Below are 27,912 nucleotides of genomic sequence, written 5' to 3' on the forward strand. Positions count from 1 at the left end.
TGAAGGTCATATTTCAAATGTTAGCTAAAGGGGCAGTTTAATAAATTGTTTCACCTTTGTTCATTTATTCATAGTGATTTATTTCTAACTTGTACAACAAACACCACAACTCTAAGTAAAATGTATTTAATAATAACTGAACTGACTAAAACATCATATATATATATATATATATATATATATATATATATATATATATATATATATATATATATATACACACACACACACTATATATAATAAAAGGTAGAACTTTGCTTTTAAAATTGTGTATTGTGTTCATTAAATGCAAATGTTACAGTTGATAAAATTGTCACAAAAATAATGGAAAAATACACAAAACACTCATTGTCCATTGGTGAAAGGAATTTATTCAGTGATTAGATCAAAGAATAAGATACTAACAATTGATTGTTTAAAAGACAATGTGCTTCGGGTTCAATGACACTCTTTCGTTGTTGTTTTTTTTGTACCAACTTAAATGTTCTCTTCTGCTGAATAGGATACAGTACAAAGACGAGGAAAACTGCACATGTGGAGTTTCAGGTTCTGATCGACACATCAGGTAGTGTTTCTTTGATAGTGGGAAAGTGACCCAGTTAGGTTGTGCTTAAAGTACACGGACACGTGCTACGTCAATCTACAACTCCTAATAAAACGCTTCAATTTGCAAGTAGCTATTTTTTTAAGGAAAGCACCAGCCAGCCAATACTTCATCTTACATGACACCACCCAAAAAGACTGACGTTGTGCTTTCAAAGAATGGTAAGGTGTGATGGAGATTGGAGAGGAAGGTAACTGTGCATGATGACTGGCTTCTCTGGATCACGCTGGTCTATTTGGCGCTCAAACATCCTTGAGGTCCCTCTGGATGCCCCAGAGAGTGTCAGCGCTCTTTTTCAGCTGAGCCACTTCGCCGTCCGTCAGGGTCATGTTGACCACGCTGCCTACGCCGCTGCTATTCAGAACACAGGGCAGAGACAGGAAGACCTCTTCTCCGATGCCATACATGCCCTAAGTAGACAAATGGTGAGTTATTGTTTGGACCAGGTTATAATAGTTTTGAATTTTTCATTACAGTTTGTTTTTATTTCATGTTGACTGGATTTAGTTATCATTTTTAGTATTAGTTTTAGTTATATTCTTTGTTTTTGTTAATGATTAGAACATTGATTTGTTAGTTTTTTAAACACCAGCACATTTGAAATGAAATAATAGTGGTGTCTTGTAGCATTAATTACAAGGTTTCTCAAAAATCGGAAATATGTCATTTAGCACTCCAGTACTTAAAGTGGAAGTCAACCCCCCCAAAAGTCTTGAAAATATGTTTTATGCAGCCCCGCTAGTCTAAATACAGTATTCTGCTTAATATTGCGTTAGTGGAATACGAGTTCAGCACCAGAATCCAGCCGTTTTTATCAATATCATAAGGCGGCCATTTTGCCACTTGCTGTCGAGTGAAAATGAAATCACTGTTACTCGGTTCTCAGAACAACCAATCACAGCTTAGCTTCAGAGAACAGGTGAGCTGTGATTGGTCATTGCCAGAGCCCTGAGCAACTGTGATGCCATTTCCAGTCAAGTAGCAAAATGGCCGCCCCCTAAGATGGGGAAAAAAATTATTTTGCTGCATAACTCATATTGTAAAAATGTAATATTAATCAGAATGTCATGATTAGACTAGTGAGGTCACATATAACACTATTGCCAAGAAATGTTTAAAGTTGACTTCCTCTTTAACACACATTTTCAATTGATCAGAAGTGGGTAATTGACATAAGAAATTGAACGTTGTGTGTATTTCATTCCCATGTCAAGACAAATAAAGTAGAAAAAGGTCGAGATTTTTTAAGAATGAATAAATTGATAATGTTTTCATCAAGTCCCACCACTAGCCAACAAAACATTTAGGGCTCTAGTTTCATGTTTGTCATAAATACTGCATAGTGCGTGACATATATCTATCTGCGCAGAGGTGAGTTAGACCCGATGTTAGTAATTGGCTCTTTTGAGCTGTCTACGAAAAGAGATCCCAAAAATTGCAAAGGACACTTTATGAGTGTGTGTGTGCGTGTATGCATTCGTGTGTCTGACCTTGACCATGGTGGAAACTGGGTGGACGCGGCTCATGTTCTTGACGATACTCTCTGTCAGGTCAGCCACGCTCAAGCCGATGGCCCAGTTGGTGTAACCCTTCAGCTTGATCACCTCATATGCACTGTGGCACACAATGCAGCACTTTGTTCATGTAATGTTGACATTGGAAAAAAATTAATTAAAATTAATTAAACAAACAAAGCACTATCATGTGACTATTCATGAAAAATAAGCGAATTATCAGAAAACTATTACTGCTCCGTGTTTTCATGATTGCATTGAGTGAGTGATGCGCAGCTCTGGTTAGCCAGCATCATTACACCTACCGACGTTGCAACTGGCCAACCTAACAATCCCACGGGACAATTTGTAGTAAAAGCCTGTCGTCACCGCTTGGCCTCAAATATCAGAGCCGCTCAAGTTTTCCCCACAGAGGCAGCAGCATCAAATACAATCAATTTATGCATTGACCGTCCTGAAATACCAGATGATTCACTGGCAGCTTCATGCGCTCTAACCACAGTGAGGCAACGAGTGTCTTGTTGCCATGGTCAAAGTTACGATATTTACTCTATACAGTTTTCAGTCTCAAACTTAGTGGTAGAAAGCTGGGAGAACATTTTTGCCAGTATGGAGAGGGGCCGTATAAGTGCAGAGCTAATCCTTTGGCACAATGAACAAGTCAAGTGCAGGGTTCATAATAATCAGCCACTTCAACTGGAAGAAGGATTTTGCCTGTTGTTGCCATAACACTAACAGGTGGCAAGCGAGAGTAACAGAGCTTAAACATAAAAATACAGATATTAAGTAACTACTTTTGTATGCATTTTGTTATATGCCATTTCCTGGTACCCTATTAGCATCCCTTTATGACACTTAACATACTTGGGCTATTTTAATTTCAGGTTGACCCTGAATGGATGGACATTAATTTTCACACGGTGTACCTGTCCACGACAGCTTTATGTGTGGCCTTCCACTGTTCTTTGTCACCATCACTGCCAATGTCGGGATTCAGCTTCTGCAAGTTCACCCCAGCGACATTTGCACCACTCCACACGGGCACTGCAAAAGAAATATCACAGTACTTCTCTGGACCTGAGCTCATCTGAGATGGACTAACGCAAATAGGAAAAGTGTGTTGCGGTCTGATGAGTCCACAATTCAGATTGCTTTTGGAAATCATGGATGTCGTGGCCAAGGGCTATGGGTCAAGTTATGCATCCAGGGTTGAGCTTGTTCACACTCACCACTGGTATCTCCGTGCTCGCCCAGCACCCAGCCATTGAAGGAACTAGCATGGATACCGAGGCGTTCGGCCATCATGAAGCGAAAGCGGGCCGAGTCCAGGTTGGTGCCACTGCCGATGACGCGGTGTTTGGGCAGGCCGCTAAGCTTCCAGGTCACATAGGTGAGTATGTCCACTGTGAATGGGTGTGAGAATCAAATAACCACAGCACAGACTTCGAGTATGTAACCAGATTTAAGTAGAATGCCGCTGAGATGACACAAATTGGAATGAACCAAAATGCCTCCCAAGTTTCAACTGCCTTTATGTCCACCATTAAAGATATGCCATTTACTTTTTTCACCAATATGTTGATGACAAAATGTGAAATTTTTGGTATGTTGGAAATTTCAGTGTTGAAAATGAGTTCTCAAGGTGAATTGAAAGAGCTGAACATTTTGAATTCCGAATATGAAGGATGGAAATCTCTTATGCTGAATGTGTCAACTGGAAATGTTGTGTTGTACTTACCAGGGTTGGACACAACGATGAGTGTGCAATGTGGACTGTGCTTCATGATCTGAGGGATGATCGACTTGAATACGTTTACGTTCCTCTGTACCAAGTTGAGGCGGCTCTCGCCCTCCTGCTGGCGGACTCCAGCAGTCACCACGACCAAGCGAGAGTTGGCAGTCACTGCATAGTCTGGAGGAGAATGAGAGAGGCCTTTGTAATAATGACGTGTGATGAGTAAGACTGTGATAATCGTAGAATGTGAGAGCACTGCGTTCCGACCTTTGTCCGCAACAATCTTGGAGGTTTTGAGGAAGAGGCTGCCGTGCTGCAGGTCCATGGCCTCTCCCTTCAGGCGATCCTCCATCACATCCACCAGAGCCAGCTCATCACACAGATCCTTGCAAAGTGAGCACCAGAATCATACCTCATACCTCCCATTTGTGCTTCCACCATTTTGAGACTGTGACTAGCACGACATGCGGCATACTGTCAAAAATACTTTGATGCGGAGTTTTCTTACCCGCAGGAGGATGCTGATGGCGCAAGCCATGCCTACTTGGCCCACCCCAACGACCGTCACTTTGTTCCTGGGGGGCTCTGTAGAGCTACCGGGCACAGGGCTGATGAGTTTCTGGAGAACCGACGACATGATGGGGCTGCAGGAAAGGCACAGAAATTAGTCAACTTGTTCTGTTTTCTCTACTAGAAATTTCTCCAAAAAGGGACTGACGACATTACGTCCTGGTAAAAAAAAAAAGAAGTCATTTTAACATTAGGCACACAAATGAGCCTGAGGGAATGCAATCAACACAGTCAGTCGCACCGATGATGATGAATCACTTCTACAGTCCGCCCGAGTGCCAGTGCTGCTGTTGTTGGTTAGCAACAGCATCAGTAATGGTGCTTTTAATGGCCTAAGCAGTGAACTATTTAATCGACGTCCGAACAATACGTACATGGTGTGAACATGGGCAGCTTAAACTCAGTGCAGCTGACTTAAGACAAAAGGCGGAGGCCACCACCAGGCACCATGTTAAGGGAAATGTCCGAATGGGTTTTGAAATCATCCATCAACTGAACCATGCAAATGTCCCGCATGTGTCAGTAAATTACAGTCCAACCAACGACGATGTCAAGGTCAAACGCTTGTGTTGGTCACAAAACGGGGACACGGAGCACCGATAAGAGGACTGTCCCATCTGTGTGTTAGTAACGCATCCACGATGCTGTAATGTGCTTCATCGTATACTTTGAATTTAAGACCTAGCAGGGACACAGGGGTACAGGGACAGCAGCACGATGCCTCATTTTAGCCTCCCCAAATCAAACATGATATTTCAGCAACCATATAGCTTACTATATGTAGGCCCTGTCAAGTCAGTAAGTATGGATTATTTTTTTTATTATAATTATTATTTTACTATTACGTTTTTGATTAAGTACAGCTGAGCTTATGTAAGAGAGCAGCCAGTATAGAATTGGAACACTTAATGTATATTCTCCCATTTGTCATTAGGCTACTACAGGGAGTTAATGTGCGATGCATTTAGTTCAAATCGTCGGAATCTTCACAAGCGCAAGCATCAAAATAAATAAATAAATAAATAAACACATAGAAATTCGACCACACCGCTCACACGTCTGTGGCGTCTATAATCGGTCAGTGATAATCAAGATCAAGCGCCACAAAGGGACATCCCCCCCATATGTGCCCAAATAATGTGACGAGTGTAACTTAGCAACACATTTCAACTCAAAGCATCCATTGCTGGTGCGGCGTCGCGCACAAATCGCACCCTTGAACGATAGACCGCATCAACCAACATTCCGCTATATAATAATCAGGCGACTTACGTTTACGTAAGGTTTAGAAATCCGTTATTCGGACCTTCTCACGGGCAGGTGGCGAGTCTGAGAGGAGGCTGGCAGAGAACTGATGTGAGCGGATGAGGAGGACGAGGAGGAGGGGTGGGGGGGGGTGTAAGCCCATATGGGGAATCGTGAGCGTGAGGACTCCTACGTGACGGAATTCAGCCTCGTTTTGTCCACGGCAGACAGGGTTCGATTGTTTCCTCAACTAAATAGTTGACACAATATCCTAAACAAGGTTGCATTGTCACAAGCAGGGATTACTGAGCAAACTATGTCCGAATTTTAGCACCTCTGAAATATTTTTGAATAACGGTACCTGAGCAGTTAATTCTTTTTAGGCACGCGCTGTTGGTACTACAAGTCCCAGAATGCACTATAACATACCTATCGCTGGTACCATTCCTGATGACGTCATAATGCGTCGTTTTCAGCCGCCATTTTTGAGGTGAAAGGAAAGCAGTAAATACAGGCGTTATCTGCACTGACATATATGACTGGACTGTCAATAAGACCCTAGTGGCTGAAGCCAGAAGGTAGCCATCACATTGCCTCATTTACTGACAACTTTTGTCATTTTTTTCCCGCCGAAAACGCTGTTAATGTGTGTTTTACGCTAGGATTCCTGCATGGAGTCAGAGGCTCACAAAGTGTGAACTTCACTGTTTGCATTGGCCATTCAGAGCATCTCAATATTGTAATTGTGACTTACAGAGGTTTATTTGTAAAGAGTATATGTCATACATGTTGGAATTTTCATCATAGAGGTTTCACGTGATGGTGTTCACTAGGGCCGCCAATGTGCATTGCAGCAATGGTTTCATCCATGTATGTGAACATGTTGTACCCTGCACTGCACCCCCCACTGATGCTGCACACGTCACAGCATGATGGCGGCGGTGGTAACCAATTGGACGCCAAGGTCGTGCTTTCCTCCCCCGTCCAATGGGATTAGGGGGAGCTCATCTCTGAAAGGCACCAATCGGTTGCATCAGGAGCTTTCGTGTGGCTGTTTGCATTTGAGCCATGAAAAGAGTGAGAGCAGGGCTGGTTAGGAGGATTAGACTTGCAAGGAGGCGGGGCTGTCGTGCTATTACATAACATAACACAAAGACCTGTCACGGAAGGCCTCACGCCATTATTTCGACCTCCAGCTTCTAACTGTCCTCTTTCCCATATTGGACAAAATTGTTGGCATCCCTCTAGTAAATGAAAGGTCATTTTATTTTCATTTCGGTCATTTTATTCTTGAAAGTAGCTTGCTCACTTGGTCAAGGAAGGCATGCAGACAGGAATGAATACATGATTACAGAACATTTGCATGTACTGTACTGTTGTTTCATCATAATTTAGCCTACCAGGGTGGAACTTTAAGAGGAAGGCAGGGAGGTTAACATACAAAAACTTAAACACACAAAAAAAAAAAAGGCAAACAGAAAGTTTGCACACCTCTCACTGCATTTACTGTATAAGCTCCCTCCAAAACTGCCACCAACTAGACAAGGTGGAATATGATATTGAGGGACACACAATCAATTATAGAAAAACTACAAGAAAATCACTGTTTCCAATGATATGTATTTATATTTCAAGAAAATTATGTACCTTGACCTTCACCTTTAATTTTTTTTAGAAGTTGTTACGGGCTCCTTTGATACTATCCATATAAACTGTCTGGTTCAAACTGGTTTTTGTTACGGTTTTGTACTGATTCCTGATTTGTGTAATATGATCAAATAAACAAAACACAACTTTTTATATAGAATACCACTGTATATTATAGGATGCTATGACGAGTCTACATTGCACATAAAAGCTTTTCTTTGTGGTGACTTGCCTGTTTTTTGTTTTGTGTTGTTGTTTTTTTTATTCCAGGACATTTTTCTAATCCCTCCCTCCCTATGTCGCCTCAGCCTTCAACTGCATACACAGACACGGAAGGGCCCCATGTTCATGTGACCAGGAGCAATACAGTACACTCAAAAGCCTCGTGGCATCAGGCTTTCAAGTCAATGAATGGACGCATGAATGCATGTGCCACTCTGCTGTTTCAGCTACTTTGTTCTTGCTAACTCTTTCCATTGTCAGAGACAGATGTCAACAGCCTCCCACTATCACCCAAGCTTTTAAGTATGTACAGTTTTGTGTCATGGACAGGACTCATTAAGATGCATAAAATTAGGGCCCGATCAATTAATCGGATTAAAACGGCTAAGTATGTACAGTTTTGTGTCATGGACAGGACTCATTAAGATGCATAAAATTAGGGCCCGATCAATTAATCGGATTAAAACGGCCGATTATGGGCCTTCAAACATTGGTCAAGATAATCAGCTACGGTAATCGGATTTTTTCAGTCTCATTATATTTAGTACACATAAATCTATACCATAACATTGTATCCGTAATTATTAATGTTGTATTGCCCTTGTGTGGCAGCGCTGATCATGGTGTACACGACTTCACCACGTAGGGGCAGTGTGGGGCCTTGCATAGAGAATCACCTACGGTAGTAGTAGAGGAAGAAAGTAGCGCTCGAGTTTTGTCAATAAAATTTGTTTTTGTGCAGCGTGGGAAGAGCAAATTTGTGTGAGTGCCGTTGAGATATTTGTCTGTGTACCTTCCTGTAGCGTTTGGGTATCAATAACCGCTGTTTTGAAGGATTTGAGTGCCGCGAGTAGTACGCTAATTTTTGTAGCGAGTCAATGGGGTTTTCCAATGAGTATTAGCTTAGAGCTAGCTATGTTGGTGAAATAATAAACGGAGTGTGCGCTATGTGTAACGCTCTTCGTTTGTATTGTGTTTAGTTTTACAGTTAACTTCAACTGAAAAAGTAACAGCTTGAAATAAGCAACGGTTGACACTTTTTGGCGGAATGTTCACTATCTGCCAAACTGTATTCAGTGTACTCAAATTATAGAATTCTTGTGACATTTTGTGGCTCTGTACGCAGGATTGTCTACAAATTTCATGCAAATTAGCTTTAGAAAATATGGACGATTATGGCAAGGGCAAGGTCGTTACAATTTATTTGACTTAAGAACAATATTAACAACAACAACAAACCTCAGCAGTTTACAATTTAAAAAATAAAGCGCATTTATATGCATGTAAAAAAAAAATCGAATCAGAATTGAAGTGTAAATCCAGACTGCCACTAAACTATCCTTGATGTCTCTCCGATGAATCAGTGTAGGCTTGTATTTTTGTGTAATCACAATTTGACATCAAAAAACAGTGCGCAATATGTGGAAATCATTTGGAAGCTTTTATATTTTCTTCACCAGCATATCGGTGACGCCACGCCACCCAAATGGGCCCCATTTCCCGTGACCCCCTCGCTGGCAGGCCCGGTTGGGCGCATCCTCTTTCCCGCAGCGGCAGCATCCAAATGTGCGAGCAAATGGATTCTAATGATGGTCGTGTATGTGTTGCTATGACCCAGGCCAGGCATGCTCCCATTAGATGATGCAGATGCCGCTGTTGCGCAGCGCAGGCATCTGTCCACGTCACACATTCGTCGGAAATGGGGCCAAGGGGTGTTTGATATTTTTAGGAAATAATACAAGATTGAAATTTCCAACTATGTACGCATGCGTCTTTATGTCAAAGTGGCACGAGATGCAATGTGTCATTTCGTATGCCCCCCCCCCCCCCCCCCCCACCCCCCCATTGGTCAGTGAAGAACAAGTCATGTGGAGGAAAATACTGTAAATGATTCAAATTTGTATATTAAGTAGATACATGTCACATTTTTATTTGAAAAATATCTTTAAACAAACTGTTATTCAATGTAAATACTGTGTTCTATGCATATACACAATTTAATATTGTGTTTTAGGAGTATGAATTAGACAAACCTGCAAGTTTTTCTCCATCACAGGGGGCTGCCATTTTGTCCTGTACTGCCACCTGCTGTCGACTGAAATTGACGCCACAGTGGCCATGGGCTCATCTTGCAAACGTCATGAGGCCAAATCAAGAAAACAGGTGAACCTAGCATGGAGTCAGCTGTATGTTATATTAACTGGATTTTTAATCAGGTGTTGTACACATTGTTCAGCTAAGTCCAAAATCAATTTTTAGAGAGCTGGTTTACTCCAGGAAAAAACACAAGTATGTTCATGTGGAGGCTTTGCTGGATGAAAATTAGTTGTCTTTCCACAGGTATTAGCGTTATATTTAATATTCCAAGCCTTTTTTTTTACTTTTGTTGTGGCTCAGCATTTGAATAACCTTTCAGATTTGATTAGTCTAAATTCCTAAAAAAAAAAAAAAAGTTTGGCTTTTCTTTCAGAAATATGGTCATGAATTTGCATTCAAATGTACAAAACAATGAAATAGATCTTTCCTGGCCAGGATCTCAGCATCGAATCATCTGATTGTTAAATTGCCTAAACTGTCAACCGTGAGAATTGATGTAATTATGCAGTCAAAGTGGACAAATACTTCTTTTTTTTTTTTATTGCAAACAAATGAAATAGATCTTTCCTGGCCAGGATCTCAACATATGGTTAAATTGCCCAAACTGTCAACCGTGATAATTGATGTAATTATGCAGTCAAAGTGGACAAATACTTTTTTAAAATTTCAAACAAAATAAAAAATAAAAAGCACAAGTTCCATCATAATGTACCCTTTAATTTCCTAAACCATTTGTGGAAATTGCATTGTCCTCATTTAATCAAGTCCAAAGCAGAGTTGCACAGTTCACTTTGTAAAGCATTTTAATTTCAAATTCACTAACCTTTAAACTGCTGCTAAATTTTAACGCATGCTGTCCAATTAAGTTTTTTTTTTTTTTTTTTGCGCAATAGCCAAGTGCTGTGCGTTCTGGGCTAAAACTACAAAAAAAATCAAAATAATAAATGCAATCACAAGCTACAAATTCCAACAGCAGTCCTGGGCAACATTATCAGATGACCTGATTAGTGGGCCTAATTTTGTGTAATAGTTTGCACTTCTTTGCTATACAAATAATAAAAAAAAGATTTCCCAATTAAGCATTTTTAATTTCAATTTTCAAATCACAGGAATGAAATAATATCAGACAAGTGTTGCACAGCAAGGGAATATTCTTTGTCCATCTCTTGGTGAGCAAGGATTGACAACACCAGTGTCTTTATTCATTTTGTACGTGAAATATACATGATAGTTGCAGCCCCATTTTTTGAAACGGCTGGACTGAGAGCATAAATATAGAAAACTGCTTTGCGCACTGAATGCAAGTTGGGAAAATGAGTTGTCATCTGTTGATTGCCACCCAGCAGTGGGCGAGGGAGTGGTGGGAGGAGTTTGTTACTCAACGGCAAGCTTCTTCTTCAGTGATTCGGGCATCTCGGGGGGAGGAGGGCGGGGCAGACGGAAGTAGACCTTGACTGAATCATAGATGAACCACTGCAGCGCCGTCAGCGTACCGATCATGATGATACGGGCAATCAAACCCTTCCATACACCTGTGTGGGGGGGAAAAAAAATAAAAAATCATGCTGACACATTTTTATTCTGTTGAATTAAGAAAGCAGTGACACCGATTTTGTTCAACCAATGTCCTGAATAATTGTCCGTCCACCTGGCTAGCAACACTGGCTGATCCCCCGTCCGTAGAGGACAGGCTTGCCAGTGGTGCAGTGAAGCCGGGGAACAGGTAGACTGTTCTTACACGCCAATGACTCAAGCACCTCCAACAGTACAGCCAGAAAAAGCTGCTGAGAGGCTGAACTCAACAGCACAGCACCCTCTAGAGGCGGCTCTAAGGAGCGTGTAGATTTAAAAAATAATAATAAAAACATGGTTCAACCCTTGATACTGACCTTTGGGTCCTAGCCTCTTGAGGACCTGGACAGCGGTGCTTCCTTTCTCTTTGTTCAGCACGGACACCACAGAATCAGCAGGGTGGGACACAATGGCGCAAAACACACCAGCTGGACACACAAAAACCAAACAATACTTGAATGACTCCAGCTGAACAGGTCTGTTGTGCCTCTCCTATTTCCAAAAAGTCTAAATTATTGTAGATTTTTTTTTGTCCATCGTCAATTGAGAAATTGAACAATTACTGTTGGCCCTAATGGTGCCAATAAAACAAACTTGTGCGCCCATCTAGGTGGAAGGTCCGGCCACAATAATCCTCACACATCCAATCACAAATCTGACAGCATCCATGTTAGATTTGAAGGTTGTGCTCCGCAGTAACTTTGTTTCGTTCCTTAATCAACAATAATGAGATTAATACACATTGTCATTGGAAATCTTGATTTCAAGGCCAAATGTTGCATGCCTTCCAAGGCAGTGAACCCAAATGGCAGAGCAAGATACTAATCATAGCGGAAAAAAATAATTTGGTGTCAGTCCCTCCCTAACCCATGGCAGGATTCCGCTGTAGCTCATTTGTGTTTGCGAATCCTCATTTTTGGCCTACTTACCGATGTAACCAGCCACAAAGGTGACCACCAGTTGCTCAGGTTTGCTGCATTCGCTGCGGGGCTTGGGAACGACGTACTTGTAGAGCATTTCCACTGTGCGCTCAAAGCAGGCAAATTTCATCATGGTGTAAGGGATCTGTCTCATCCACAGAGGTACCACACCCTTGTAGAAACTACAAGGTAAGAGAATAGAGCAAGACATGAGACTAACGCAATGTCAAGCAATTACAAATGTCCGTTCCCCTGGCTAGCAACACTGGGTGAGCTCCTGTTTGACGAGAACAGGCTTGCCAGTGGTGCAGGTAAGCTGGGAAACAGGCAGATTGCTCTCACACGCCAATGACTCAAGCACCTCCAACTGTACAGCCACAAAGCTGCTGAGAGCCTCTGCTCAGAGCAGAGCACCCTCCAGAGGTGGATCTAAGGAACGTGTTGTCACTCTAAACAATTCTACCAAGCAGAGCAGTTAGCTAGTCAACAATGTTAACCAAATGGTAGTGAAAAAGATATTACACTTACGCCCAGAGACCCTCCTCAGCGTACATCTTGGGGACGCACTCTCTAAGGGTGTTGGCGTAGCCTGGCTGGGTCTGGATACGCACTTTGACAGCCTCCATAGGAGCCAGAGCGATGTCGGCAAAGAACTCTGCGCTGGCTGAGGCAGCCAGGTACAGTGATGTTCTCCACATGTAGGTGTTCTCCTGTTGCACAAAACACAACGTGAAGAATTGCGCAATTAGAGTGGAGGAAAAAAAGGAAGTATAAGCTGGCAATTTATTTAAAAAAAATGTTTTGTCACAAAGTCAGGAGTAGGACCGCAGGGAAAAAGTAAAAAATAGCACTATAGCCATTCAAAATATTTCAAACAGAGCAATCTAAAGATGTGCACCAGAGATCAAATTCTAAGCATGAAAATGTGACTTGAGGACGTTACACTAACCTCTCCAAGCAGGTCACTGTAAAAGACCTTAAACACTTCATAGAAGCCAAACTTGCAGAGTCCCTGCATGGAGTAGCCGATGAAGGTAGGCGCCCAGCCCTTGGCCAAGCCTCGGACGCCGTCCTCCCTCACTGTCACGGAAAAGCCATTGCCAATGCTCTTGTACTTGTCGGGGCTCACCTACAAAAACAAATGGCACAGTAAGGACCTTGCCACTGCATGTTCTGACCAACTTTCCCCCTTATACAATTTGACAAATTACTTAAAACTGTTTTGAATGGGCCTGGTAATTTAGAAGGGAATGTTAAATTTATCAGTAGTAACTAACATGCTGATGTAACATGACTTCCTATGTTTCAAATTGTTCTCCAGCTTCTGGGTTAGGAGTCAATTGGTAAAAGGACAAATTTAAAATTTGGCAGCAGGGACACGAGTGCACTTGAATCTGATGCATTGCAGTTTGGAACTGTCATGGAGGATCTTCTGCTTAATGGTTTGATGCCAATAGCAATTGTAGATTTCCATACAAACCTGCAGACGACACTTGACAAGGTCGAGGGGTACTACCGCTGTGTGTGTAAGACCGCAGCTCAGGATACCCCCAAAGCCGCACAGGGCATAGTACTTTGAGGAGCCAAACTCGCAGCTAAATTCCTCTGTGGTAGAAGGGGACAACATACATGCAACATGCAAGGGTGACATGCAACACAAATGAGAACAAAAAAAATCAATTGACACCAATTCAGAGCCACATAATGGAAGAGTCTCAATTTCTAAAGAGATCACATTATCTTTGAGGACATTCTGCCAACTTGATTGGCTATTTTCCACTGCACGGTATGGGCTCAGATTTGCATAGTGAGTGCTGATACCAGCTTTACTCAATCAGGTTGTCTTTTTACCACGTGACCAGTTCAGTGCTGGTGTCAGCTACATGCTCCTTTCAAGTGTTTTTGTTTTTCCCCATTGACTGTCACGTTCAATAACCAGCTGGAAGGGTTGAGGGGGAATCAAAAGTCAAAATATTGCAAGTTGGACACTTGTAAGTCAAGGTACCACAGTCTGTACTTCGCTAACTAGGTACACCAGGCAGTGGAAAAGGCAAATATGATATATATATATATATATATATATATATATATATATATATATATATATATTTTATGACTCTTCCATTATATAGCTTTCTTAAACATGCCATCATTTGTTGGAAGACCAAAAATGTAATTGATAAGTAATTTCAGTATTGTCTTTAATGGATCACAGTGATGTTTTGGAAAGCTACAAATGCACAATGAAAGCTCAAAACATGAATAGTTTCAGACCCAATTAATGCCAAAAACTGCAAATGTTCGGTGTAGGGGGGTTGGAGAAAAACAAGATTAGGCCCATAAGAGTGTGAAAATGTGCAAACCATCACTGTGGACCAAGAAGATCACCAACAATAATCAATTTCACATTTAAACAGTGATGCAAGACCTAATCATTTTATTCAGCAGCTACTGACTTTCAAATCAGTCTTACCTGACAGGTCAGAGACTACGTTCCAGGAATCGGCATAAACGTAATCCAAATCTCATATTCAAATTGAGCCAGTAAAAAAAAATGTTCAGGGACTGCCAAAACAGTGTTGAGCAATAATCCCTCACTGTCTAGTCTCCTTGACCTAGTTAGTTAGTCGGCCTACGAGGAGAACAGGTCAAATGGTATCACGTGCGTGCAGTGGGCGTCGAGAATCAATGAGGTTGGAGGCATGCAGCCATGTAGTGATCACTCCCATATGCATGCCAGGGGCGAGGACTTTACAACTGGATTGTGTGCATTTCTACATGCAAATTCAAAACTTAAAAAAAAAAAAAAGGGTTGGTTGCGGATGGAGCACAAAAACTAACACTGAGCTGAAAAGACAGACCTGCATTCTGCATTTGACCAGATCGAGGGGAACGACTGCTGTGTGTGTGGTGCCACAGCTCAGAATCCCCCCAAAGCCACACAGGACGAAATACTTCTGAGAGCCAAACGCACAACTGTCTCCCTCTGAGGAAACAGGTTACATTTAAAGAAAAAAAAAACAAAAACAAAAACATAAATACATAATAAATAATAATAAACGAATAACTTAAAAAAACTGTTTGTCTGAAACCTCCCTAAATCAGTAATGTACAATCAGTTACAAACTTACTAGCTTGGCATTTAAAGTACAACTGCCAACGCAAAGGGTAACTAACTGTGTTGTCATTAAACAAAGTGATGTCAGCTCATTTAATCAAACTGCCTCATACAATCAGTGATAACTGTACCAGACTTATCAGATGTGTTTGAGCAAATATAACTCAATTTGTAGGGATAAGGACATTAAAATTCTTAACTAAAAGATTATAATAGTTACTCTAATTCCCCCAACTACAAAAAAAAAAAAAAAAAAAAAAAGGGGATGCTGCTTTTACAACCAGGAAAGGCCAGAACAATTTGTTCTGTGGTCATAATTCGTAAGATAATGGTTGTATGCAATTAAAGATTAATTAAGATATGTTGACACCGGTATTATAAATACCGGTCCCACGCCCAATTCAGTTTGACGCTGCATAAAAGGTAGTCAAGTATGCCCTTCCTTGTCCTCCATTAGCGGCTTAGCTTTAGCAAAGGCCCGAGTACTTTCTGACGTCGCACTTACTACAATTGTTGAGATGCATTGCAATTCACATCCTAGCAAGCATACCATATATCGACCCACGATTAAGGAACAATGCGATAAAAACCGGTTGCCTAAGCGAGCGCTACTAACGCGACTCTCGAAGGTGGCCTGCGGGACAAGAAGCGGCTTGGTCGAATTCGTTACCGTCGGCCGTGGCGGCGGCTGCCAGTCGACGTGTCCTCTGTCCGCTCTGCTGCGGTTCGTCCACTTTCTGGAGCGTGAATAGGGGGGCACTAAATGGATTGCCCCGGGCCAGTTGCGTCAAAGTCGAGGGATACATGCTGGTCGGTGTGCCTGTCTGCGGAGCAGTGCTGCAATGAGCAACAAGTTAGCTTTAGCTAGTGAAAAAGAAAAAACCGTCCCACCCCCAACGATCAGCATGCACCAATAAACTCTAAAGGATGAATGGATCGTAACGTTGTTTGTTTAATTAAGTCCATCAGTGAGGTCCAGAACAATTTTAACTCTTGAGCCAGGCGACGTTTACGTCAATAAATGAAATCTAGCCGTCCTGTCTGTCGCATAACATCCATGCTGTCCTAGCTTTTATGCTAACTTGACCGCTACAAGGTGGAATGGTTGCCCTGTGTCACAGACGGAAACAGAAACAATGACAAATGGTTTTATCGCGTTGGCATGTCATAACATGCCAATTAAACAATATAAGCTTGCCGGATATTTAATATACATGCTTTTTTAAAATAGAACAATTTAACTTACTTGACGTGCGTCTTAAGATGGCGCCTCCGCTTAGTTGCAAACCGGCGGCACCGAGAGAGCGAAAACGACCTCCCGGTAGAGCTTTGTCCTTTCGTGACGTCACAGGCACGACCTGTGGGAGGGATCATCGGCTTCTTTGTCTCTGCCAGCTGAATACATGCTCTTGAGTGCACCCACTGGTACAAGAAAGAATTACATCACTTCAAGCTCCTCCAAAGCTCTTGTTTTACAAAAAAACAAACAAAAAAAACCTCTTATCTGTGCTGCTGTAATATGTATATTTCCCCTCTCAGGATCATTAAAAGATCTATTACACATTGCAATTTTCATGATAAAATAAAAGAAAGTATAATGATCGCTGTAATTTTCAGTAATCAGTCTTGGGTAGGCCTATAATGTTCAACTATAATCCAGGCAAAGTGGCATCAGGAAGACCCTACTAACAGCTACATCTTATAAAATATGCACCAAAGACATATAACCAATATACAATCAATTCCAAACATCTAGATATTTCAACACTACACGCTAGGGAGATTGTTATAGTAGTCAAATGACAGTAGTGTGTGTGTGTGTGTGTATACATACATATATATATATATATATATATATATATATATACACACACACACACACATATATATATGAATGAAATAGTTTTAGTTTACACCAAAATAAAATGTACTTTCAACAGAACAACAGTTTATTGAGTAAATTCAATGCTGTATTTCAATTGTGACATGAACACATACATTGGTAGAATGCAATAAAACATTTATTAAAGAGAACTTTTAAGAAAAATATTTGTAAGGCTTAAACTACATTTGGATAATAAGCCTAAAAAGCTGGCTCAGGTACAAAACCTCACTCATCAAGGCTACAACTAATAAGACTTGCACTCAAAGGCAAGCGTGACAAAGAATCTCTCAACCACAATAAGTTCAATCAACACCATGCAAGTAAAAAATAAAAGAAAAACATCAGTATCAGTGAGTCAATCAGTGAATGGCATTTGAGGTTTTTGTCTGAGGAAAAAAATAGGAAACAATGTGGACAATGATCATTTCAGACCATAGATATATATATATATATATATATATATATATAAAATAAAAAAAATTACTGTAATGGTGATTCACAGATAAATGTAAATGTTATGAGCAAAACAGTCCTCCCTCACTACATTCACCACAAACTATGCTTTGCTGCCACTGGCCTCCTCGGAGGACACTGGTGCAAATGGGTTGATGTCGTTGGATTCCATGGCTTGGTAAATTAGGAACACAAAAGCAACCGCGAGTGCCAGCCCGATCACCTTTTTCCACAAAGACATGCCTGGGCGCACTACTTTGTTTGGGCCAGTAGGGGGAGGTGCAGACAGAAGCATGGATGCGCTTGTGCTGGACAAGGCTATGGAGGAGGAGGAGGAGTTTGGAAAGCTGTTGCCTCTGTTGATAAGGCGGCTCTTTGTGTAGGAGGAAGAGGTGGAGTTGCTGATGGTTTTGGTAGTTTTGGGAGAGAATTGAGGAGAGTTTTGAACATTCCAGAGATCACTGGAGAGCACGGGGCGCCCGGCGGCTCCCCGGATTGGTCGTCTACAAGTGGCCCTAAAAAAGGGGAGGAAAAAAAAAAAAAAATAGACTTCTGGTTCATGTCTGTTGATGACAACATGCAGCTAGAGTATTACTAAACAGACACAAATGCAATAAATGCATTCAAATATTCTGATAAATTCCGAACCCCAAAAAATAAATAAATACAGTACTGCAATAAATAAATTGAAACTAAACTTTTCAAATGAAAGTTTACATCTAAATCTGGTCATAACCAGTTAGAAGTTAGATGCCAAATGTATTGGGAACCAAAGTTCTGACATGTAGTACTAACTTTCATTCAACGAACATTGGAGCCGTCTTCCTCTGCATGCTATATCCTCTTTTGTTAATAGTTAACATTTAATTGTCAAGTACAGGAACGAGTGTGAGCTGGGGCATGTATGGGCACTAAATTTCATTTATGCCACATCAAGATTAAATCATTACATCATCATTTTCAGTATTTATGTGGAATGGTATGAAACCACGTATCAAGCAGATGTTCTTTAAAAAACAAAACAAAAATTTATTTGTTTCTATTCAGTATTGAAAAAAAAAAAACAATAGAAATAATGTCTGAAATGTATTTTGTTATTGTATGCCAAAAAAAAATTACGTTTCCTAATAGTCTTCCTGTGCCACATGAATGAAAAATAGTGAATACGAGTGTGAAGACCATCCACGTTCAAATTTTTTTTCTCCCCATTTTAAAATGGTAACGTCTTAAAGGCAACTTAGGGTGAGGTTGACATGAGCAAGCTATAAATCTTACGATGTGGCTTCTGTGGCATTTTGAATCCATTTCGAAGTACTAACTTTGTACTTACATGATTCCTGTTGGACTATCGAAATCATTGGCGAACAGCTCTTTAAGAACATCGTTCTTGGCCACTTTGGGAGTTTGGTCACTGGCTGCTATCTTCTCCACCTAAAGAGACAAATGTCATATTCATTTAAAGGTGGACAGAGGTCAGCAACTTGATGAACTTTATGCATAATTTCCACATTAAAAATCACCAGTGAGTGCACGGCAGAATTAACAAATGACGACTTCAAATATTTGGATACCTCACCCAGGTGGCCATTACAAACAACCACAAAAAAAGCTGCTCCAACCACCACATTCACCTTTGTGCTTAAAGTTGGAAGCCAGTAAAACCATCTCTTGATGAGAGTCTGACTGCACACCTGTGTCACTGCTACGTCCTTGAAGAGAGAGGACGTGCTACTGCGCTTCCCTACGGGGCTGCCTTTGGACAGGAAGCTTGTGATTTTCTCCTGTCTCCTTTCACGCTGCGGGCCAGATTCGGGAGACCCACACTCCTCCTGCTGAAAAACGTTGTCAGGTTGTACCACCCAGCTGTCAGACAACTGTCCCAACAGAAACCAAACAGCTGTGACTGAACAAGCACCATTTCATATATCCACCAAAAGCAACCATGTAAGTGTCTTCCCCCCCCAAACAGACCCCCTTAGCTTTACATATCACGTGAGGTGGAAATATAATGCAGAGGAAAGTAATGGTGGCACCACAGTTGTCAAAGTTCAAATGTATCACTGGTGGCAGTCCCACCGCCAACCTTGGATCCAAACCACTCGGACACCGACCAATGGGAAATATCGGCCGTAGGGCTAAAAGTAAAAGGATCCGTTTTTGTTTGACAAACCCGAGGGGAGAAAGGTCTGGATTGCTTGGCAGCTGACAGAGGGCTTTGTTCCTCAGGCCGGCTCTTCCGCTTGAAGAAAGCAGATAGTGCCGCCATGTTACATACGAAGACGGTAGCACAAAATAGAAACCAGTGAAATTGGAGTTCAACACACCCTAACTGCTGGTGTCAAAGATGTGAAACTCTTTTCAAATATTGCTGCATGTCTTGGCTCAGGAACCTAAAAACAACATTAGAAATTGGGTGGGCATTAAAAAACTGGTCATGGGGTGCACTGTGTCAGGAAAATGGACTTTGGAATTGGAAAGCTGACCTCAAGCAGAGCTGTGTTGAGAAGATCCTCGGTTTCCACTCGTTTATGGTGGAGCTAAATTGGGTTTCAAATAAGCGGGTCGGACAAAAACTTTTGCACACATTCTTTTTACCAACATAGGACATATGAATACACATAAGAAACTGGTTGGGTTCAGTACCTCCAACAAGAGTAATATCTAACGGTGTAATTATTATAGCTTATGGGGGCTTTCTGATTCCAAATGTAGGGAAATGTCCACAGAAGCAAAATGTAGCCCAAAGTCAACTTCAATCAAAGTTGGCTTTCAAGCCTGCTGATTCGAGAGCAGGCAGACAAGCTCCAACAGAACATTTGAAACACGCTCTCCCAATGATTACTCTTAGAAAGCAAAAAGTTATCAAAGCCAGGTAGATAAAAGGCAGTGAGGAGGGATCTAAGGAAGGTTATGAGAACAAGTCCAAAGTTCCTCTCTGCAATCTGTCAGCAGTCACAAGTTAGCAGGCAACGCTCTACTGGTGCGTCACGTGTACTCAAAGGCTCAGAGTAATTTTGCCCAACATGGTATAATGAAAACATATAATTTAGAATGAATGTGGTGGGGCAAAATATGTTGCATCCAACATTCCAATTTTTGTTTGAATAAAAAAAAAGAAAGAAAAAGAAGCATGTATGATCAGGAGCTGCTCAGACAAAATCAAAATGGTTTTTTTTTAAGGCGTTTCTGCATGATAAAATGGGCAACCTGGAAAAATAAGACCTCGACAGCAGATGGAGTCAGAGGAAAAGTCAGCCATGAAACGAATCTGCTATGCCGTGGAAACCGCTAATCCACATCATGTGCTTTTAGTCTGACATACAGCATGGTGCTGAGCAAGAGATTTGAGAAAGAACCCGGCGGCTCACTCTACACTGGGAGTACACACTGTACTCAAGCATAAAAAAATAATAATAAAAAAAGGAGGGAAAAACAAAACAAAACAAAAAACACTTCCTTTGCAGTGTGAGGATAAATTCCAATAAAACCCAGCTGTCCCCCATCCTGCCCATCTATGACTTAACAGTGAAACACTTCTGGTGACAACTGACAACAGTGAAGCACATTTTGTCTTCCCCAGCTACACCACTGCACAAAGAAAAAAATAAACATTTATCATTTATCTTTCCATTCTGAATGTTATTGTAGCAAACAAAATCATCGACAGCTTCAGTGTCATTACTTTTATTAAGGCAGATGCACTTGTGGGAATTGTTTAATGAGAATGTTTGATGTAGGAACTAAAACAATTCAAGGTGCCAGTAAGTCCTCTTTATCTTTTACTTCATTTTAATTGTCTATTAGATGACTGAAGGAGCTCCCAGACTGAGCATCATGCATGATGTTGGAACGGACATCTACACTTGTGGTGATTTAGACCAGCGACTACCGAGTCCCGTCTGGACGAGGAAGATTCGGACCGCCTTCTCAAGAGGGTAAAGTAAAGATTCTGTTTGGAGAAATTTTCACACTGCTTCTACAATATACAAGTCTCAACACAAAGTGCTCAAACCCACTACATTTCCATCATGGCAATCGATTTGGAGGCGCTGATTGTAAGCTTGGTAGCTTCACCCAGTAAATCCTGATGGTCAAAAGATAAATGAAGCTATCGTCATCCATACCACCCGCAAAAGACAGTTTACATTTATGGTTTACAAATAAAGCATACATAAACTTCAAGCGGTTCGTATTCATCATCTGAGACTAGTACTAATTGTTTTGAGGCTTCTCCCATCCAGAATGCAAACCAAATCTAACAGTAAGAATACTCCATCTGAGCATGTAGAATAATTAAAAGTAAAGGCTCGCAAAACCAGAGTGTAACAAATACACATTTGCAAGTATAAAAGGAAAACAATGTGGCCTGAAATGAGAGCGGCTTGCCAGAAATCAGTCAATCAGGTAAAGAAATAACCAGTAAGCAACTGCCGCTACTTACAGTCTTGTGCTGGCCGCTGTGAGTGCGGGTAGTGACTGGCGTCTTCCCTCTGCTCCGAACTGGCCTCTCCACCACTGGAACGGGCTCCAGTTCTGCTGTGACATCTAAAAACAGATTGGGATGCAAAACTTCACCTGTCGGCCATATGAGAGTCAGGATATGAAACGACGCTTTTAGCACAATGTGAAGCAGTTGTACACCACGCTAATAAACACGATTTCAATGAATCCCTCCCTGACAGTTGAGCAACTTGATACAAGTCATTTATTGGTATTGGGTCACCAACACTTGAATAATGGCTACCAGAATCACAAGCCATATAGAGGGACACTTGCTTAATATAAACTTCCTAAATAATTCTAATTTCGAAATTTTGTTGTATAATGTACATGCGCAAACAAATACACAATGCATATATTGTATGTTTTCCATTTTTTGTCAGGATGCAAAGGGTCCAATGTTACTATTATGGTTTTTGAACAATTTGGTTGAGTGAAGACTTTTTGGAACAGATCAAATCAAAATCAAAGGGTCCACTGGATGAATTTTAACAGCCACATGAAACCATGCGCCTGATTTACTCAAGGCTGCCATAAACTTGATAGCTTATTTTAAAAGCTGATTAAACACTGCAGTAGTCGTGTCCTTGTCCTTACCATCCTCCTTGTCGCTATAGAGGTCCGAGTCAGAGTTGCCGTTGTGGTTAACTTGGATCTCTGTGACCACGATTTTTGTTATGGTGGCCTGTGCATTGTCGTCATCAAGTAGCTTCTGCAGTTTCTTCTCATACACTTTACGAGTTGATGCTGGAGAGGTAAAGTGGGATGACAAAAAGAATGATGAAGAAATTGATTAAGGCAATACATAATGTTAAATAGTAAGAATTATTATGAATGCTTAAACCTATACTGCAATACAAAAACATAATGGCTTCCTAACTGTTAAGTACATTAAGTTACACAATCGTTGTGCAAAGTGTACGTGCCACTCGTGAATTGTATCACCAGTGTGCAGTGTGTGATTTGGTGGAAGCTCGCCGTTTGTCAAATGTGGACTCACCCACAATTGGGCCAGCATCGATTCCACGTTTGAGCAGCTCGTCCCTTAGGTAGTCATCAGTCAGGGCGCTCACGTCCAACTTGTCTGGGCGAATCTTGTCCGTTTTCCTGGGTGCTTTCTGTGAAGAAAACGCCACTTTGGTTTAGCATTCAAGTTAAGCAACTTGGTTCTTCCTGTCACCTTGCCAATGTTCCCTCCTCCAACACACCTAATGATCAAGATCATTATCAGGTTTCTGCACAGCTTGCCAATGTGCTGATGCTGTGAATCAGGTGTGTTGGAGAAGGTAAACATCAAAAATCTACAGGGCCTTGAAGACCGGATTTTCTCACCCAGACACTGAAAGCAGTTCACTAAAGTTTACTCTGAGACATGTGTTCAAGCTCCAAAAATCTTCAGGACATGGTCAACCCATTAACACACCCAGAGTGGCTCATGTTTATAAACCAGCTGAAGAATGTTAAGTTTGCACTTCATTTCCTGAAGAATGTTGGCCTCACATTTCCATCAAGCTACACTCTTCCACCCCTTCCCATTCTCTGTGTCGATGCGGTTGTGAAGTACGGCATGTTAAAAAACAGACAAACTGCTTTCAAGCCAACCTTGATGGAAAAAAAAATAAAAAAATCAGCGCAGAGGGAGGGGTAACATGAGAACCAGCATTTATTGGCGTGTCCCTTTCAGAGGTGCACATTCACACAGCTGTTGAGACTGCGCATTCCATTGATTAATCAAATCTATTAGATTAGAACTGCAGTGCGTCTCAGGTGTTAAACTTTACTCGCCGGAAGGCAACGTCGACGCACCCATGCTAAATTCATCTCAAACAGAGCCCAGCCCACTATTGTAAACACAATATTCCGATTAATATTGCATTTTCGGAACATGAATTAAACAGCAAAATCCAACCATTTTTTATCCATCTCTGGGGCAGCCATTTTGACACTTGCTAGCGACGACTGAAAATGACATCACAGTACTCAACTTGAAAACGTCACATGATCACACCCACAAAACAGCTGAGCCGTGATTGGTTGTGACCTGAGCCCACCTGGCACCGTGATGTCATTTTGTCAGATGTCGTACTATTTGATGGACGTGAGCCTATACATCTTTGAAGGCAGTGAGAATGTTAAGGAGCAAGGTTATCACATTGACAGTTGCAAATATTTGTTTCACAACTTTAAAATAGAATAATTGTGGTTGGCCTAAATTGCATGCATTTTTTGTCTTCCTATATTCTGGCATTTACTGGGGGCGGGCACAGCTTGATTTGAACTCCAGCCAAATGTTTTGCAATCACAACAGTCTGGCTGAGTCGAGCGGGAAAAGAGAACTATCCCATGTTCCCTCCCCTGGCAGCCCACGCCCTCGCTTTCAAAGACATAACTACAGCCTGAGGTCATGGCTGGACTTGAGCCTGCAAACTCTATGGAGTAAAGTTTACGCAAACGCCATCAGATTTTCCTTTTCGAATCGCACACTGCAGCCTGGATGAGGTAACGTGAAGCAATGTGTGGAAATGAAAGACCCAGTGGATGGCCTATTTGAATTCTTCATTTCATTTTTATATTTTCTGACTAATAAATGTAGCTACGGAGATGGCTGATTTGTGATATGTCATTTATGTGACATTATCTTGTGCCCATAAAATGATGAGATCCACAAGCGAGTGTCTTATTCGATTACACAAAAAAATGAGGGGAGAAAAATAAAAATCCCTCCTGGCTCCTCTGTTGTTCTTGGCTCTTGATGGGAACTTTTGTTGGACGGGTCCAACAGGAGGTTGCAAATAAAGACATGCGATTTACCCATTGTCTTCAAACAGAACGACACCTGTCTTCCACAGGTGTCGTTATGCAAGGAGAAAAGCCTTCACGTATGACAGACAATCTGTACAGGTTTCTACTACGCCTTGAGGTTACTATGTGAAGAATGTGCGGAATGAATTTTTGTACACATTTACCCCAACTTCCTCAAATACCAGCAGCCTATAATCACTCAAACACACATGTGACATGTAATTTCACACTCACATAGTTCATTCAATCATTAAGTCAAGTGGCTCCCCAAACAAGGCAAGACACATCTGCCAGGGAAAGAGTACCAACAGTGTTATTTACAATTATATTACAATTTGATTTATAAAGTGGCAAGGAAGGTCCCCTTAAATTAAAAAAAGTACTTGCACTTCATCAACATAAATTTGTTCCCAATAAATCAGGCTGCAAAGGGTGACACCCAGATGTGACCTCTGGACGGCACATCCAGTTTGCAAAAGTCAGCTCAGTTGGATTTAGAAGTCACGCCAGCCACTGGCTGCTTCCAGTTGGGAAGAATGCAGGCGGTTGTTTGATTCTGGGGGCTTATTTCAGAGGAATGTTGACAATTTCCACCCAACACAAAACCACTCGTTGCATTTTACCAACTCCAAATAAACAGTAGTGGGTTATGTCCATACTAGTGTGTTTACTGTTTTTCCACATTGGGTCATGGATTTTCTATCTTGTCTTGCAGAAACGGGTAAACGGATTTCCCCTCACGGGATGAATAATGTATCTTTCAAAACATCATCACTTGTAACCTTCCAAGGTTAGCACTCCTGGTTCTTCATAGGGATCAGTAATATCTAACCTGTTGGTCTTGTGCATCTCATTATGTCCTTTTCATCAATGTGAGATGTGAATTTGGACAATGGACAGAATATTGCAAATGCTGGTTTTATCGCAGCGCTCATTTGCCGCTTTTCCACTGGACCGGTTCCACACCGAAGCGGGATTTTTTGTCCCCGGATGATAGCGTCTCCATGGGACATTTTTGGGACCAAGCAGTTCCGTTGTAACCGCTGTTTAGAACCCTTTCGGCAATGATTCTGCAGCACCGGTCATTTGGGGACTAGCGGGGCCGTGTTGTCATCTGTCATCTGATTGGCCCACAGCAATGCAGCAAGCAAGGTCGTGGCACACGCCCATTTCCTTGTTTTACGCGTGGCAGAGGCGCCCGCCAGTTTTCGCCAAAGTCATAAAAATACAGTATATACAATAAATATAATAATGTTTTACAACAACACTGAACTATATTTACAATTTAAAATGTACTTGTGGATGGATTTGTAATGTTTGTGGTTTAGATAAAAATCAAGAGTGCGCAACACTGGCTGGTCATGTGTTCCCATTCACTTGAATAAGACTCCAGCAGCAGAGCTCTCCATTCAGAAAAAGCTTTGCGAGCCGGTCGTGAATCTCAATATTTCATCCATGGTGGTCCATATTAAATTGTAAATATGGTTCAACGTTGGCGCGACTTGCCACTTGTGAAATGTTATGGCAGATCCGCACGTACTGCGGGAGTGCAAGCTTGGCTTGGACAGTTCAAAAGTTGCTGCCCCCTTCACGCCGTGAGCCAGTTGTAATTGAAAAGCGACGGCTGCGGTTTGGTGTGGTAGCGTGCCATGAGGGACTAATGAAAAAGCAACAATTGTTAGTTTTCGGTGTGGCACTGTTACTATCCTGCCAATATGGCGGCGTATTCAGGAATAGTCACGTGACGTCCAGAACTCTTATCGTCGACCAGCCGACTCCCGTTCCTCGTACATGTGCACTCCCAATCGACAATACATTTCACCGATTGTTCGTCGCGTCCTGACTTAACTATAAATTCCAACATTCTTCTGTAACTTCCATTCATTATTAGTCATACCACAATATACGCCATGCAGGCTGAAATGCACGCCCCATTCAAAACACAATATTGCACAGGAAAATTTATTGGATGGTGTGTTGTACCTCGTGTACCCAAGTGCCATCTGCAGCCATGCCCATTGATAAAGGAGAAAAAGTGTTTGCATTTACAGCTGTTTAGTGCCGTGTTTAAAATTGTAGGGGGAGCTCAAGGAGACATCCAGAGGGTCACGACAGCTGACATGAAATTGAAGCCCATCAAACTTCAAAGCCCATCAACAAATGGGCCGTTTAGGCCAGCGTGAATCTTCACAGCAAAAACTTAAAAAGCACTTACCAACAGTCAAATGTTTAATTAACCCAAAGTTGGACACAGGCATTCACAACATACTTGTTCCATATGGTGGTACAGCATTAAATGATGAACAGAATAGCCAAAACGTTAACATAAAACAACACTTTCGTTTTCCCATATGTTTTGGTTATGTTCGAAATGTGTTCCTTTTTTTAGCACTTCCAACAAAATGCACAATTTAAGATGAAACATTATTATATTTAATCGAGCTTTCTTGGCTCGAACTTGAGCAAAAGTACTCACTTTGCCGGAGGACCGGCTTCTGCTGGAGACAACAGGCGGGGGCAGTTCCTCGTCACTCGAGAAGGCGTCGAAAGTCGTGGCGGTGGCGGCGACATGCTTCTTGTTATGCGCGGTCAAATTCTCCAGATAAAGCTGAACGTACACGTCTTTATTGTGGTTGCCGCTCGGGAGCTCCACATTGTGCGCCAGCAACTCGCTTTTAAGCTTGTCCTTGGTGAGCTGCGACGGATCGTCCATGTATTCCGGCATGGCGGTGTGCGAAAACGGGGGAAAGGGTTCTAATCTAGGAACCGACGTGAACTGGCAAGCGACGAGAAAGGCGGGGTGGCAGGAGCGATTGGTGAGGAATTGAGAATAGAGCGGCTAACTGGCGCCTCTTACTGGAATGATTCCGCAAAGCAGGTTATTCGCTCGAGCTGTTCAAATATTCACAAAGCGTCACTTGGTAAGAAAAAATGACTTGAAAGTTGCGGCTTCTCGGAATAAAGGCCTGCTGGCGAAAAGTGGGAAGAAGCCTCTCCCACTTGCTAATCAGCCAGACAAGGCGTAACT

General features: G+C 41.7%; 4 protein-coding genes and 2 non-coding genes across 10 annotated transcripts in view; 1 reads left to right on the forward strand and 5 right to left on the reverse strand.

Annotated features, from left to right (window-relative positions):
* Nucleotides 1–348: 348 nt before the first annotated feature.
* On the reverse strand, nucleotides 349–5,860 carry ldhba (lactate dehydrogenase Ba). The gene is made up of 8 exons (XM_077500194.1): nucleotides 5,696–5,860; nucleotides 4,362–4,497; nucleotides 4,121–4,238; nucleotides 3,857–4,030; nucleotides 3,348–3,521; nucleotides 3,045–3,162; nucleotides 2,095–2,218; nucleotides 349–1,014 (listed from the first exon to the last, which is right to left on the reverse strand). Exons 2-8 carry the CDS (start codon nucleotides 4,488–4,490, stop codon nucleotides 847–849), a joined length of 1,005 nt encoding a protein of 334 aa, XP_077356320.1. The 5' UTR covers nucleotides 4,491–4,497; nucleotides 5,696–5,860; the 3' UTR covers nucleotides 349–846.
* A 2,345-nt stretch (nucleotides 5,861–8,205) lies between these two features.
* Nucleotides 8,206–27,912, forward strand: part of recql (RecQ helicase-like) — a 40,818-nt gene continuing 21,111 nt past the window's right edge. Inside the window, exons 1-3 of the mRNA XM_077501262.1 lie at nucleotides 8,206–8,299; nucleotides 9,594–9,700; nucleotides 21,387–21,517. The gene's annotated coding sequence lies outside the window, so the exon portion shown is untranslated. The remainder of the gene's footprint in view (nucleotides 8,300–9,593; nucleotides 9,701–21,386; nucleotides 21,518–27,912) is intronic.
* Nucleotides 10,702–16,654, reverse strand: slc25a3a (solute carrier family 25 member 3a). Of its 2 annotated transcripts, none has more exons than XM_077501271.1 (8): nucleotides 16,491–16,654; nucleotides 15,915–16,081; nucleotides 13,607–13,731; nucleotides 13,076–13,255; nucleotides 12,655–12,836; nucleotides 12,136–12,308; nucleotides 11,524–11,634; nucleotides 10,702–11,166 (listed from the first exon to the last, which is right to left on the reverse strand). In XM_077501271.1, the coding sequence occupies exons 1-8, from the start codon at nucleotides 16,616–16,618 to the stop codon at nucleotides 11,009–11,011; spliced, it is 1,224 nt and encodes a 407-aa protein (XP_077357397.1). In that variant the 5' UTR covers nucleotides 16,619–16,654; the 3' UTR covers nucleotides 10,702–11,008. The 2 variants fall into 2 exon arrangements, with proteins under 2 accessions (XP_077357397.1, XP_077357398.1); XM_077501272.1 differs by lacking the exon at nucleotides 13,607–13,731 and adding an exon at nucleotides 14,988–15,112.
* Nucleotides 11,270–11,476, reverse strand: LOC144004410 (small nucleolar RNA SNORA53). Its single transcript, XR_013279352.1, has one exon. It is a non-coding gene; the product is annotated as a small nucleolar RNA SNORA53 (small nucleolar RNA).
* Nucleotides 12,366–12,569, reverse strand: LOC144004409 (small nucleolar RNA SNORA53). The gene has a single exon (XR_013279351.1). It is a non-coding gene; the product is annotated as a small nucleolar RNA SNORA53 (small nucleolar RNA).
* On the reverse strand, nucleotides 17,173–27,892 carry tmpoa (thymopoietin a). 4 transcript variants are annotated; one of them, XM_077501267.1, is made up of 10 exons: nucleotides 27,361–27,892; nucleotides 23,083–23,200; nucleotides 22,680–22,829; nucleotides 22,024–22,127; nucleotides 20,066–20,119; nucleotides 19,907–19,972; nucleotides 19,753–19,821; nucleotides 19,274–19,411; nucleotides 18,913–19,013; nucleotides 17,173–18,097 (listed from the first exon to the last, which is right to left on the reverse strand). In XM_077501267.1, exons 1-10 carry the CDS (start codon nucleotides 27,607–27,609, stop codon nucleotides 17,686–17,688), a joined length of 1,461 nt encoding a protein of 486 aa, XP_077357393.1. In that variant the 5' UTR covers nucleotides 27,610–27,892; the 3' UTR covers nucleotides 17,173–17,685. The 4 variants fall into 4 exon arrangements, with proteins under 4 accessions (XP_077357393.1, XP_077357392.1, XP_077357395.1 ...); XM_077501266.1 differs by having other exon boundaries at nucleotides 19,274–19,414; XM_077501269.1 differs by lacking the exons at nucleotides 19,753–19,821; nucleotides 19,907–19,972; nucleotides 20,066–20,119.

Source organism: Festucalex cinctus, chromosome 16, assembly GCF_051991245.1.
Source record: "Festucalex cinctus isolate MCC-2025b chromosome 16, RoL_Fcin_1.0, whole genome shotgun sequence".
Taxonomy (NCBI): domain Eukaryota; kingdom Metazoa; phylum Chordata; class Actinopteri; order Syngnathiformes; family Syngnathidae; genus Festucalex; species Festucalex cinctus.